Consider the following 14,431-nt stretch of genomic DNA (forward strand, 5'->3'; position numbering starts at 1 on the left):
TCATTCACCAGTCTGATTCTTTCCGATGCGACTTGACCTACGTCTCTCCTTTCGATCACCGAGCAGAGAACAACGTCTCGAACATTGTGTCGCCCCTTTGCTGTTGTGATCGTATGTGCGAGGCCCTCCAGGATGTTGTCAGCTTCCGAGTCGACAGCGTCTCTTCCTTCCGGATGAATGACTACGTCCACTGCGTCGGCATTGGTTTTTCTTACCGCGGAGATGATTTGCCGACTCATATCAGCGGAACTCGAGTGCTGGGAGGAAGAGAATGCGACATTACTTCCGAAGTTGAACTCTTCCTTAGCTGCTGTGCAGATACGCCTTACGTTCTCACCGCCAACTAGAATGGCTCCACTGGGAAACTGCTTTGGCTTGTTTGCTCGTCTTTTCACAAGGGTCCAGCTTGATCCATCATCGCTCTTGGCCGTGTTTGTCGGGATTTCGTTACCGGAATCGACGTCTTGACCCGTTGAGCGTTCTTGAGCGCTCTTGCCGCGTTGGGATGCCTTTAAGTCTCTAATCCGTGCTGCTAGACTGATTTGCGATGCAATGTGGTGGCATTTGTTCCCTGCAACCTACATTCTGTGTGTAATTTCATAACGCTGTATCATATAGGTATGCATACAACTTATTGATTCCCCCATTGGGTACAGGGTGTCAGGTACAAATGTATCACTGGTAGTTTAAATGAATTGTTGGTAATAACAAGGTTGAATAACACCAATGATGAAAGTGGGTGTTCAGTTTATCACACATGTGAGCGTCATTCCCTGCAATGTCAGTGTTTGTTATCAATTTTACACCGTTACGAGTGTTACTAGGGTGTCTTAACAGTTAACAGTGTTGAAGTACACCCTTAATGGACGCCTGAAGGATGAGCTTAAATTCCAAAGGGCGTTAAAAACAACGTAACCCGAAGCTGATATTAAGGGAGCCTTAGATTAGGTCAAAGGTCAGGTCACCAAAGTTCATCGAAGGACAAATTTTGCCTCTTACGCCACTTGTTGACAAATCGGCGAATAACTTGTGAACGAATAGAGCTACAGCGCCGCCGAAAAGTACACCCAGTAGCTCTTTCAACGTTTTTTTTTTTTGTGGGTGTGAAATGCGTCCTCAGATTTGATCTAAGATCAACTAATTGCCCTACAGAGGAGAAAACCCATGAAATAAACGGTTTTACAGAAATTGTTTTCTGCAGCAATTCATTTGATTCAAAACCGACACGACATTTAATGTTCCGGCATCGTGTTCCTCGATTTGAGACGCGTCTAATTAAAAAATAATATGACCGTCAAATGTGATTTTGAAAATTTGACCAAGGGTTATGGTGATGACCCGACCAGAAAGGTCATGTTACAAATTAGTCGATTAGTATTGTCGAGCTGAACACATCTTATGTGTTTTCATCGCTCTAGCTCTATAAAAAGTTACTGTAAAAAAAAACTGAATAGTGGATAGTGGATACATGTCATGACCTGATAGCACGTCTTGGGTATAAATAGAGTCACGGGTGCAATTTTCCCATTCAATGTGTAATGTTTCTCTGTTTTTCAATGTTTGGGGGCGTTAAGTATGACTTTCGTCCAAAAGCACACATTTCAATTTGTTCCCGTTGACTTATGCATAATGTTTGCATTCTTGACCTTACAGGTTACAGATATCAAGCTTCAGAGATACGTATTTATTCATGCTGTTAACCCGCGCCCCGTAGGGCTACCGGCGGACCCTACCACCCGTAGGGGGGGGGGGGCGTTTCGGCCCCCCCCTAAGATCTCGGAAAGTTACCGGCCGATTTTCAAAATTCAAACGTCGTTCGATAGCCCCACCCGGGAACTACCTTGTGACCAAATTTCATTGACCTAGGTCAAACCGATGACGTCACAGGTCAGGTCAAAGGTCAGATTTTCACCGTTCACAGGCAATTCAAGAAATGTGCTGTGAAAGCGAGTAAATTGGTAATTTATTGAAAACCATCGATGGTACATTGTTCGTCAAACACATACTTTGCTATCTGAGGTCACTGATACCAGGTCAGGTCACAGCGAGGTCAGGTCACCGGGGGTCACAATATGAATGTGTCGTGTGATACATGTTTTATGGTCCATTTTACATGACAAATGCGATTATGTGGGTTAGGCAGCCTTTGGGGCCAGCCTAGGTCACGTTTTTGTGAAGGTCAGGTCAAGGTCAGGTCAAATTAGGTCAAATTTCAAAGTTGATATTTTTGCATAAAATGGGTATCGATTCGATGCAGCTCGTCACGGGGAGTCTAATGGTGGTCTTCGTTTTGCTCTACGAGTTCTAGAATTGCCAAAAATTGAGTTTGAAAATTTGACGTCATCATTTTTGAACAGTTTTTTCGCTATAACTTGGCCAAAAAACGAGGTATTGATCTGAAATTTGGTATGTAGATAGAAGACGGTAGGAACTATCACATATATTCCGGTTTTTCCGAAACTCAAAAAACTTTTTGGATTTTTTGGCGAATATATCCAAAAAAATGCTTTTTTGATTTTTGGGGGTCAAAACTCAAAAATTTCAAAAATTCGAGATAGCAGTTTTGTAGCCCTGTCAATTCTACACCTTTTATGTCTTGATCATTTTTCTGTATCTTCAAAGCTGTAGTCCTGACAGGTCTTCTCGCGAAGGTCTTTTTTCGGTCGAAAATGACAGAACATGACGTCACTCTGACGTCATTTGTGGCCAACCTATCATAGCCTCTGGAAAAATGTTTAGTCACAATGTGTAAAATTGATGCCCGGAGGGGTCCTGAAAGTTTGGTGGCGATATCTCCAGCCGTTTAGGAGATATCGACCGAAAAGGACAGGGAGGGGCCGTTTCGGCCCCCCCTACGGGGCGCGGGTTAATCTTATCAATCGCCTAAAATTTGAAAGTGATCACTCAGATAGTGTAGCATTGGCGAACAAACTCTTAATTTTCTGGGATGAGGTCACTTGATGTGGCCTGGTGACCTGACCTTGAGCGACCTGGGTATGAATTTTAACATGTGCAAAAATCTTGGACAAAAGTGGGCAGGGCGCCGCCGTTTTTTTAAGATCTGCGAAATACCGCAGGAGGGGGAGTGGTGTTCATGTTCAAACACCTCAAGCCCGCCGCGTAGTCATCCTATACTTGTTTCTGTAGTCTGTACGTGTTTCTATTTCGAAGTGTCGTCCTTTCGTGTTTCTCCAGAATATGCCTCCCTGGATCTTCCCAGATGCCGCCTAGTGAGAACCCAGCGGAGCTTCACTTATAGGGCTGCATCCGCCTGGAACGCCCAATTAACACGCAGTTAGACTGGATAGCACCGGAGAGGCCCAAGTGAATCACCAGCGCTGTGTTTTAAACAAAATGTTTTAGGTCTTGCAATGTGTCTCATTTTTAACCATGCTTTTACCAGTGTACAATGACTGGATTCGTAATACCCACCATGTGGAGCATTCTAATAAATGACTCTGACTCTGACTCTGAAAAGCCAAGAACATAAACATTTTCATGGAGCAAACGGTCTTCGAAGTGGAGCTCAGTTGCCATGTACCCACTCAAGTGCGCTCCGTTTTCAAAGAGCTGAAGCAAAGGGCAAAGAGATAGAAGGGCTCAGAGATCAAGCTTCGGGCCGCGCTGAAGTGAACAGAGCTGTAAAAGGTGTGTGTGGCGAGGGAGGGGGGGGGGGGGTAGGCACGACAGGCGATTATGAACTGCGAAGTGTGTGAATAGGGCTAGAGAGAGCTAGCGTCCTACGGCGACCTCGGTGAACACTGAACTGATACGGACTTAACCCGGCACCGCCTGGGCTATTTCCGTACCCACATCAGCCTGGGGGGGGGGGGGGGTCGGATCCGACCCCCCCCCCCCTGTTATCTCGAGAACCAATGGTCGTATCGAGCCCCGCGAGGCGGCGTTCGAAAGGTCTCTACGAGACCTTCCCAAAGCACTCTTAAGATTTTAAGATTGAGGTCAACTTTCGGGTCAAGGTCAGGTCAAAGGTCGAATTCAGGGGTTTTGCATGATTAGGCTTACGGACAGCGGAATCGATAGCTGCTGCTCGAAACTCACCACAAATGACCTCAAAGACCTAGTGAATGTACCATGTGCGTATAGGGGTCATACTAAGTACGGGTCAAGGTCAGGTCAGGTCACGAAAGGTCACGGTTTTCACTTTCTGCTACATGGGCGTGCGACACATGTTTTATGGCTTATTTTTCACGCCAAATCCGATGGTAATGGTTATATGTCACCCCAAGTCACTGTGCTGGTGATAAGTGTGCATTGAAAGCATAAAAAATCGTTTATACCATACATAACTAAACGAGGGCTAAGAAAAAAAGTCAATTTTTCAACTTTTTATTTTTGACATAAAAATGCACTTTTCTAGACGAGCTTTGTCCCAGGAATCTAGTGGTGCCATTTGTTTTCACATGCGATGTTCAGAAGTGCCTCTAATTCGCGAAAATGCTTATGACGTCACCATGCCCTATGCATGTTGGAGCTATTTTTTTACAATTTGGGGGTAAAAAATCAAGATAGAAAGTTGAAATTTGGGACATCTAATGTTCTAATAGAGCTTTATAACATATATTCCGGTTTTTTGGAAATTCTCAAAATTTTGGATTTTATTAGCTGTTTTCCAAAAAATATAGTTTTTTGAATTTTTAGGGGTGAAAAACGCATTTTATGGAAAATCCGAGATAGCCATTTTAAAGAACTCGTTGAGTTGCGTCTTTTCATGTCCTTAATTTGCAATTTGCTTAAAACCTCGATTTTTGGCGATTTTTTAAACATTTACCATTTTTTGACTGAAAACGCCATGTAGTTACATCACTAAAATCGATATATCTCAAAAATTTTGAAATTTTTTTCTTAAAAATTGCACAGGAGACGTCAAATTGATGGGGGAGAAGGTATGCGAAGTTTCAAGTTTATAGCGCAAGCGGTTCATGAGTTATTCAAGAAAAACGGAGGGGGGGGGGGTCGGATCCGACCCCCCCCCAGGCGGTCGCGGGTTAAGAGGGAGGAGGGGGGCTGATATGTAGTAGACATGTGCATGGATCCGAGTGATTGATCCATGATCTCAGTGGATCTTAAAGCAAACGACAAGCTTGGATCTATAATCCCATTGTATCCCACGTAGAAAATGTATCCTGAATCTGTGAATCTATGATCTCATTGCATCTTATAACAAACCAAAATCAGGATCTGAGATCCGATTGAATCCCACCACATGCAACCTATAATGAAACCATGTTTCCATGCGACTTGTTTTGAATTTTTAATTTGAATTTGCGTTGTTTTAAATTTTCTCCGTGTACCAACTGCGCCACTGGAGCCGCCCATATACTCCATGACACCCACAGGGTGTCATGGAGTATATTGAGCCTGTGGGCTCCCTGTGGGTGTCAACTTGGTGACACCGTTATAAGTGTAAGCAGCGCTGTGACACCTTTAAATTACACCCGTGGGTATGCAGTTTAACACACACCCAGGCGATTATTCCCCCCAGTATTCCTATGGGTGTCAACTTGGTGACACCGTTATAAGCGTTGTGTTGTGACACCTTTAAATTACACCCGTGGGTATGCAGTTTAACACACACCCAAGCGATTATTCCCCCCAGTATCCCTACGGGTGTTATCTTGGTGACACCATTATAAGTGTAAATAGGGTGTCTGAGGGGAGTCGAAACGCACCCTTGTCTGGGGTGTATGACACCACAGTACAGAAACTGGACACCCTTAGGGATAGTACAATGGTGTATCTTGACGCTCATATAAGTGTTATCTGACACCTTTCAAAAACACCCGTGGGTATGCAGTTTAACCACTTACACCGTTAGCAGTGTTTTAAATTTTCTCCGTGTGTGGTTACTGCATGAGGCATCAATACCCGCTCATGTGCTGTTTGTGCCCCGGTGAGACGTCACATTAGACATTTACGTTATACCTAGTTATGTGTGACGTTGCATTATATTTGCGCTAAGTGGCGTCACATATCATATGTGAGTTTATACTGCGGGAAACCACTCCACCATTGTGCATGTCGAGTTGTGGTCATCTTCCGTAGCCAGTGGCGTACCCAGGAATTTGCGAAGGACCAGGGCATTGGACGAGAGGGCGCCAATCAAGGAGGGCGCCAACAACAAGGAGGGCGCCACATATCTGAAACTTGAATGTGTCAGTTATGTTCGTACACGTGCGGAACGAACATAACTGACATACTGGACAGAGGGGCGCCACCCACCATCATCTAGGAGCGCGACGCTATCGATTGGAGGGGCGCCAATACTGGACAAAGGGGCGCCACCGGCCCACCATATCGTCTAGGAGGGCGACACTATCACCAGAGGAGCACCAATACTGGACAGAGGGGCTTCGCCATCAACTAGAAGCGCGCCGCTATCGACTGCAGGAGCGCCAACTCTGGACAGAGGGGCGCCAGTCACTGAGGGCGCCGGGGACGATGAGCCAAAGGGACAGGGCATGCACGGAATGTCCTGTATGTGCGTACGCCACTGTCTTCGACCGTCTTGTCTCTTTATGTAACCTTTTTCATTTCAAACCACTACCTATACCTAGGTATTTTTCGTCTTGTCCACAGAACCTGCCTATGGGAAGCTGAGACAGAAGTCCACCAGCAGCATCAAAGTGTTGAAGGCTACCTAGAAGTACCTATCATTCGAAAATACCACGCCGACTGAGAATGCGCCTACATCCTCAGTGAGTTCTGTTCTGTTCTGGTGGTGTGCATTTAGTCCCTTCCATAGACAGGAGGGAACACACAGGTGGCAGCACCATACACAGTGGTTTCACCACCAGATGGCAGCAGCCTACCATGGATAAACTCTACAATTGCTTACCAATAGACGGACAACAACGGCCAGTTAGCTTCAGTCACAGTAAATTGTCGTTAAATATGAAATGTGTGCCCCCTATACGTATCGCTGTTGTAACGACCAGCGGTGGTGAGTTCTGATGGGTGTGTACGAGATCAGGACGTCCAGACTTCAGAGGTCATTGGTGCGAGCGGTCACTGTAGTAGGTAGGTAGGTATAGGAGGAATCAGGGCTGCGGAGTCGATGGATTTTCGGCGACTCCAACTCCGACTCCGACTCCGGCTTTCAAAAACCAGCTCCGACTCCGACTCCGACTCCGGGCAGAATTGTCGACTCCGACCGACTCCAACTTCAGACTCCGACTCCGCAGACCTAGCAGGGCTGCGGAGTCGACAGATTTTCGGCGACTTCGACTCCGACTCCGGCTCGGGTTTCTAAAATCGACCCGACTCCGACTCCGACTCCGGTCACAACTGTCGACTCCGACCGACTCCGACTCCGACTCCGACTCCGACTCCGCAGCCCTGGGAGGAATTGTGTAGGATGTCATGTTCCTAAGCATGCTGTAGAAGGTATATCGATAACACAGCAATTGTAAGTCGTCAGCCCTTGGTTTAACTGTGTTCAGCACACAAATAGAGACATTACTCTAACGCTAACCATCCCGAAGTGTTTTTATTTTTATTTTTTGTTAATATCGCGGTTATTTTAACGAACTTGTCCAGCGACGTCATAATGTCTTATGTCTTCGTAACGTCATTATGTCTAATCAGTGTATTGCCGCTGTGACGTCACTTTGGCATTCTCCCGCTACGTCATATCGCACATATTGTTCCTGTTTGGCGTAATAAGTCCATTTTCTCCCCATGTAACGTCACATTCCAACCCGGTGCCGGCAGGCTCGTTCCCCCTTCTGATTGGCTCATCACAAGACGCCGAGGTGACGGACAAATGGGACGACAGTCTGCCGGGCTTTATCTCCAACAGCAGGTGAAGCTGCGCTCCTTCAGCACCGGGTGAACACGGTGGGGTCGAACATAACGCCTGCTTGTTCTTACTATGCTGCTTCTGCTTATGCGTTTCCTGTATCATGTATGATGAAAAACAATGACGTGATAGTTCGGTGAAAATCATTCAAATGATGTGAGCAATATTAGATATTGTGTGACTTAGGGAACAAAAATATGGATAAGATACACAGTTAGATGATCATGCTGCCTTATCCAGCCTTATCCCTTAGAGCACCCTGCTCTACGGAATCGATAGAATGAACGCACCATATGTCCTTTACATTTCGAACGGCGCCTGTGAAAACTGAATAGCTATTAGTGCGCTCAGTGTCTCGTATCGATACACGGGGCAGCGGTGTCAACAAACCCGACCGAGGGAGGACTGCCAAGTTTGAGCGCCACCGAACCCCCTGACCTGGGAATGGATGACGATAGCGAGGGGAAGGGGGCGGGGCGAGCTTAGCCGGCGGTTCTCCGCCCCTCACATTGTCTGTGTATCGGTACTTTTGTGAGAGACTGTACAATCACATGGTGTGTGCTGTTGAAATTTGCTGTTGGGTGTAAATTTGATAGAAACTGTTTGACGTGAGAAACAAGTGTAATTAATGGCTAAGTGCCGATATTATGCACGGCGATAGGGATAAGGGATAATTGGCTTTTCCCACATTGTCTACAAATGTGTGAATGATTTATGAGCGCGAAAGTATGCAAACGAGACATAATTTTAGGACACCTGTATCAGAGAAAGGTAAATGAGCTACGCGTTTTTTTTTTTTTTGCTTTCTTACAGGACAAGAGTTCTATACTTCAATCACATGATAATGCTTTTGCTGCTTGAGATTGCTCACAATAAATACATGCAAGTTCTATCGTTTTTTTTTTCATGCGTTCTTTTGCTACGCTGACCCTCGCCGGTGGGGGGGGGGGGGGTGCAGAATCTGCCCATAACCGTTTTTCGGCAATATCCAGTAGATTAACGGTCGGTAACGGCAGATAACAATACTGGATAGCGATACTTTGCTAACGAATATAAAACTTCGCAAAAAAACGAGCATATTGTATTATTTGTCGAGAGGAGGCCGATTCTACGCAGATTCATCCATGACCTAGTTCATTGGTTGATTTTATAGGTCAAGTCAATGACCCAAAGGTCGTAAAAATTGGGCGCTGCTAGAACTTGGTACAGTGAAGTTGTCATTGGGTTTCAGGGTCCTGTCCAGCTCACGGATGTCGTTGGTACAACGTTGTCAAAACGTTGCATTTCGGTAAGTTCTGGTGTACAACGTTGTCAGGACGCTATGGCAACGTTACAGGCGTGCGTCAGCAAGGTTGACGAAAGGTCCGTCATTTTACGTTTTGTTGACTTTATGCCGATACGTTGCGCCGACGTCGTATATGACGTCGGCACAGTTATGCTATAGCATAACTTCGAAATATCGACATGAGTGAGTTCCAAATGCTTTTCTGCTATGATAGGTGGACAATGCCCAGACAGCCAGAAAAGACATAGATTGCTGTTCTGGTATGTCTTGTTTTGAATTGACTACACAATGATGGTTCTCATCATAGCTGCTTGTGGCTTTTGTAACATTATCACATTTTCTCGTGACTATTCGTGATGTCATTATATCTGTCGGGGCTGTTGTTTGGAGGCGTCATCAAAATTCCTCGCGACTTTTGAGGGCTTGGCATGATACCTATTTGCTCCTTATTTGTGGTGATCCATCATCATGTAAGCACTTCATTGTTACGACTTCATCATATTTCCTCACAGCTAGTTATGACGTGATTAGTTTTATATCAGACTTGTGTTGACAATATATTTATTCCTGACTATGTATGACGTCATAATTTCCGTTCCTGACTACCAATGACGTCATATTTGTTCCGGTCGCGACTGACAACTATTCCGTCCGTGACGTTGGTTCCTGACTACCAACGACGTCATATTTGTTCGGGTCGCGACTGACGAACTATCCCGTCCGTGACGTTGGTTCTGACTACCAATGACGTCATATTTGTTCCGGTCGCGACTGACGAACTATCCCGTCCGTGACGTTGGTTCCTGACTACCAACGACGTCATATTTGTTCGGGTCGCGACTGACGAACTATTCCGTCCGTGACGTTGGTTCCTGACTACCAATGACGTCATATTTGTTCGGGTCGCGACTGACGAACTATCCCGTCCGTGACATTGGTTCCTGACTACCAATGACGTCATATTTGTTCGGGTCGCAAATGACGACCTATCGCGTCCGTGACGTTGGTTCTGACTACCAATGACGTCATATTTGTTCGGGTCGCGACTGACGAACTATCCCGTCCGTGACGTTGGTTCTGACTACCAATGACGTCATATTTGTTCGGGTCGCGACTGACGAACTATTCCGTCCGTGACGTTGGTTCCTGACTACCAATGACGTCATATTTGTTCCGGTCGCGACTGACGAACTATTCCGTCCGTGACGTTGGTTCCTGACTACTAATGACGTCATATTTGTTCGGGTCGCGGCTGACGAACTATTCCGTCCGTGACGTCTCTGTTCAAGTCTGGTGAATCGCCGTCTCTGAAAAGAAAACAAAGAGAGATCAGCATCATAAATCAGAACATGGAGAAGAGGAGATAGATGGGAAGAGAGAGAGAGAGAGAGAGAGAGAGAGAGAGAGAGAGAGAGAGAGAGAGAGAGAAAGAGAGAGAGAGAGAGAGAGAGAGAGAGAGAGAGAGAGAGAGAGAGAGAGAGAGAGAGAGAGAGAGAGAGAGAGAGAGAGAGAGAGAGAGAGAGAGAGAGAGAGAGAGAGAGAGAGAGAGAGAGAGCAGTCGTCGACACGTTACACCAACAGACATGCCCCAGATAATGTAGCCGTAATGATCAGATCCCTAACTATGACGTCACCGTACGATATGACGTCATACAGCGGTTCATTCACGTCAGGTCACTGTTCCACTGTTCCACTCTTCACACAGGCCGTGTGGACCGCCCGGGGTCACAGTTGTGACTGTTCCGGAACACCAGAGGTCACACAGGTGTGACCCGAGTTTGACCTGAGACACCACTTCCGGCTAGTACATTTGGAGAGGATGTGTGATTTTGTAGAGAGAGAGAGAGAGAGAGAGAGAGAGAGAGAGAGAGAGCAGGGGTGTCGTTTTCCGAAAATGATTGGTAGTGCCCAAAGGCGGCGGCTGGCCATATATGACGGGGCTTACAAGGTAGGGTACCCCCAAATCTGCCTTTCTCATCGGATTTCGGCCACTTATTTTTCGCCCTGGTCATTGACAAGACTAACCGAAATCTAAAAAAAAAACACAAAAAAAAAAACTGGAAATCTGGGTCCACACCGGACGCCATGCACAAAACGTGCAGTTATATAGGCAATAGAGTCGGAGGAATGCACGCCATTCTGAAAGAGGCCCACATCGACTTAAAAGGACGGCTGTGCTGAAAGGGGACAGGAACAGCTTTGAGGGCCCAAGCCGACTAAAAAAGACGGCTGCGGGGCCAGGAACGGTTTTGAAGACCCACGCCAATTGAAGGGTTCGACAACTAACGAGGACTGGAAACACAACGATAGTTAGAAAGACCTGCTTGCCAAAATAAAAGGATGACAGTACGAGGGGCGTTCAGAAAGCTACGGGCCCGACCATGAAGGAGCAGAGAGATACAGCATCGACTCATTAGACCAAAAAGTTCATTTATTCAAATAAACACCGTTAAGACAAACACATTTCGCGCAGCGCTTCGCGAGAGCCCTCAAGGCCTCCATAACCAAGTGGGTTTTGGACCCATCCTGCACGTCCAAGACGGCTGATTTCGTCTCCCTGCTGTTAGCGAGGTTGCCGCTGCTAATTTTCTTATGTTGGGGAAGAGGTGGCAACCACTAACCAGAGTGTGCAAGGTTCGGAGAGAAAAAAGTGGATGCGACAACAACTCGAAGCTCATCGCTTCACTGTTCGTCATCCCGCCCATGTACGCAGGTGCGTGGTCGCGGATCAGGTGCACACTTTACGTCAGCTTCCCTATAGCCTCTCCTCGATGTTTATCGAATGGACGCACATCATCCATTGTGTGCCCCTGTTTTGGAAAGTTGACGAGCGGAGGGGGGTCGCATCGACCCCTCCCCCTGCCAGGCCGTGTTATGAAAAATGCCCAGGGCGAGGGTTAACGCTTGGTGCCTTTTCTGCACTAACTACTATGAAACGAATCACTGCTCTCTTCTGGGCGTCGCCCATCCTATCCGAAATGGCGAACTATGCTACGAATAGAAGCCCGAATCAATCACAGAAGAGACTTAATTAATGGCCACTTACTTAATTTGCGTAAGTGGACATCCCAATAACACATCATTTAACACACCGCCTTGCAGGCCAAAATTCCAACTCCTTCATTGTTCGGCCCGAAACTTTTTGAACGCCCCTCGTAGTTACGAGCTTCAGTTTTCGGGGTCTGATGCGGTAATGACCTGGCGTTGAACCCTGGGGAATCAGGCTGCATCACCCACTCAAATCAATATACCTATGGCCTATTCTGTAACCGAAGGTTTGTTGTCAATAGTTAAAACACTATTCTTTAGAATTGTGTTTTTCTATTGAAAAACAAATCTGAGTTCCCTGACAATTTGGCAAAAGCTGCCTGAGATCAGTACAACTTGATGCTCTTGAAAACGGCTGCTCCAAAAATTCTGATTTTTTCAGGATTTTTAGTGGGCCAGGTGATCTACGTTCTGGTATGGGTCTCCCCTCCGCGGACCATCTGATGCACGTGCCACGTGACTTTGAAAATTCCCGTGTTAAGCCAATGGGCAAAATGAAAAAATGCGTTCCACGGCAGATTGCTCAAAAACGATCCAAACGACCCCCCATTTTCTTCCATGCAGATCAACCACCATTCGGTGCACTACCCATGGGTATGTCGCAAAGTGGCCGGAAAAGTCCAGAACCACGTGCCACGTGCCGTTGAAAATGACCCTGCACACCGGAAATTGGGACTTTTGGTCATTTCGGCGCACCCATGATGCATACTATGGCGTGGGTGACCAAACAATGGGTGTCATCCGGTCGGCAACTGTTTAAGGTGTCGTCCAGCGGGCCAAAGTGGTAGTTTCAAACTTTTGGGATCCACCATTCTGGGGATTCTTTTTGACAATATACTTACGTTTCTTGGCGCAATGTTCGTTCCACCCAGCCGGTCGTCAATGCGTTAAGTGACCCAAATGACGATTGACCTGAAGGAAGTTGGGGGCGAGGAACACGCACGTGCCATCCGTTTTTTAATCGGGCGCTTTCATCTAGGAGATTTTTGCAGATATCTTTTTGATTTGTGAAAATGACCAGCCTAGCGGTATGCCAGTCGTTGATAAATTATTATCTTGCTGCGGCCGGGCGCTTATTTGCGGTGTTTGCGTTTGGCGGCTGGCGGGCGACTTTTAGTCGTTTTCGGTTAGCAGTTAGCGTCGGTGCGGTGCGGGCGGTTTTATTTTTTTCGGCGTTTCGGCGTTTTTTTCTGTGTGGTTTGCGGCGGTCGGGCGATTTTTTTGCCGTTTGCGTTGGCTTTTCGGGCGTGCGTTTTACAGTTTTGCGGTGTTTACGTTTTGCGGCGGGCGGGCGTTTTGTGTTTTTTTTGCGGTGTTTTCTTTGGCGGCGGGCGGGCGGGCGGGCGATGCGGGCGGTTTTCCTTTTTTGCGTCGTTTGCGGTGTTAAATTTGTTTGCGGTTGGCGGCCGCTTTTTCGTTTTTTGCGGTGTTTTTTTTGGCGGCGGGCGGGCTATTTTTAGGCGTTTTCGGTTGGCGGTTAGCGGGCGTGCGATGCGGCCGGTTTTATTGTTTTGCGGCGTTTTTGCGTTTTTTTTTATTTGCGGTTTGCGGCGGGCGGGCGTTTGTTTATTTTTTACGACCTTTGCGTTGGCGTTTCGGGCGTGCGTTTTGCGCGTTTTGCGGTGTTTGCGTTTTGCGGCGGGCGGGCGTTTTTCACAATTCAAAGTCCAAACCTTCGGGCCACAGCGCTCCTCGAAAAGCGCTGCCCTCGAGTATTCTGGAGCACCGCGGCACCTTCCGAAGTCGGTGTAGGGCCTCCAGCGGCTGGTGTGGAGACGGATCGGGGTCTATTAGGGGCGGTCGCGTGGTATGCGGGACTCAGAGGCAGTTATGGACCTCTATAACCAATTGCGTTTTCGAGCCTCTTAAAATCCATTAAGGACCGGAGTCCTAGACACGTGAAACCTCATTGTCAGCTACATGCACCTACTGTGGCTAGAACCTTATTTATGTACTTGCATATGTGCTTATTTAATATTTGCTTATCTGTTTATTTTGATTTTTTATCAACTGATAAGTGACAAAAGATTGGTAGGGCTCAGCGAACATTGGTAGGGCCCAAATAAACATTGGTAAGGCTCGGGCCCTACCAGGCCTATACAAAACGACGCCCCTGAGAGAGAGAGAGAGAGAGAGAGAGAGAGAGAGAGAGAGAGGGAGAGAGAGAGAGAGAGAGAGAGAGAGAGAGAGAGAGAGAGAGAGAGAGAGAGAGAGAGAGAGAGAGAGAGAGAGAGAGAGAGAGAGAGAGAGAGATATAGCAGTCGTCGACACCTTACACC

General features: G+C 46.9%; 1 protein-coding gene across 1 annotated transcript in view; it reads left to right on the top strand.

The window, feature by feature from the left end:
- Nucleotides 1-8,444, top strand: part of LOC122383176 (mucin-19-like) — a 41,814-nt gene extending 33,370 nt beyond the window's left edge. The window contains exons 9-10 of the mRNA XM_043369340.1: nucleotides 6,598-6,716; nucleotides 7,732-8,444. Of these exons, the coding sequence (XP_043225275.1) occupies nucleotides 6,598-6,662 (65 nt within the window). The 3' untranslated portion in view covers nucleotides 6,663-6,716; nucleotides 7,732-8,444. The remainder of the gene's footprint in view (nucleotides 1-6,597; nucleotides 6,717-7,731) is intronic.
- The last annotated feature ends 5,987 nt before the right edge of the window (nucleotides 8,445-14,431 follow it).

Source organism: Amphibalanus amphitrite, unplaced genomic scaffold (assembly GCF_019059575.1).
Source record: "Amphibalanus amphitrite isolate SeventyFive unplaced genomic scaffold, NRLGWU_Aamphi_draft 000157F_arrow, whole genome shotgun sequence".
Classification (NCBI taxonomy): Eukaryota; Metazoa; Arthropoda; class Thecostraca; order Balanomorpha; family Balanidae; genus Amphibalanus; species Amphibalanus amphitrite.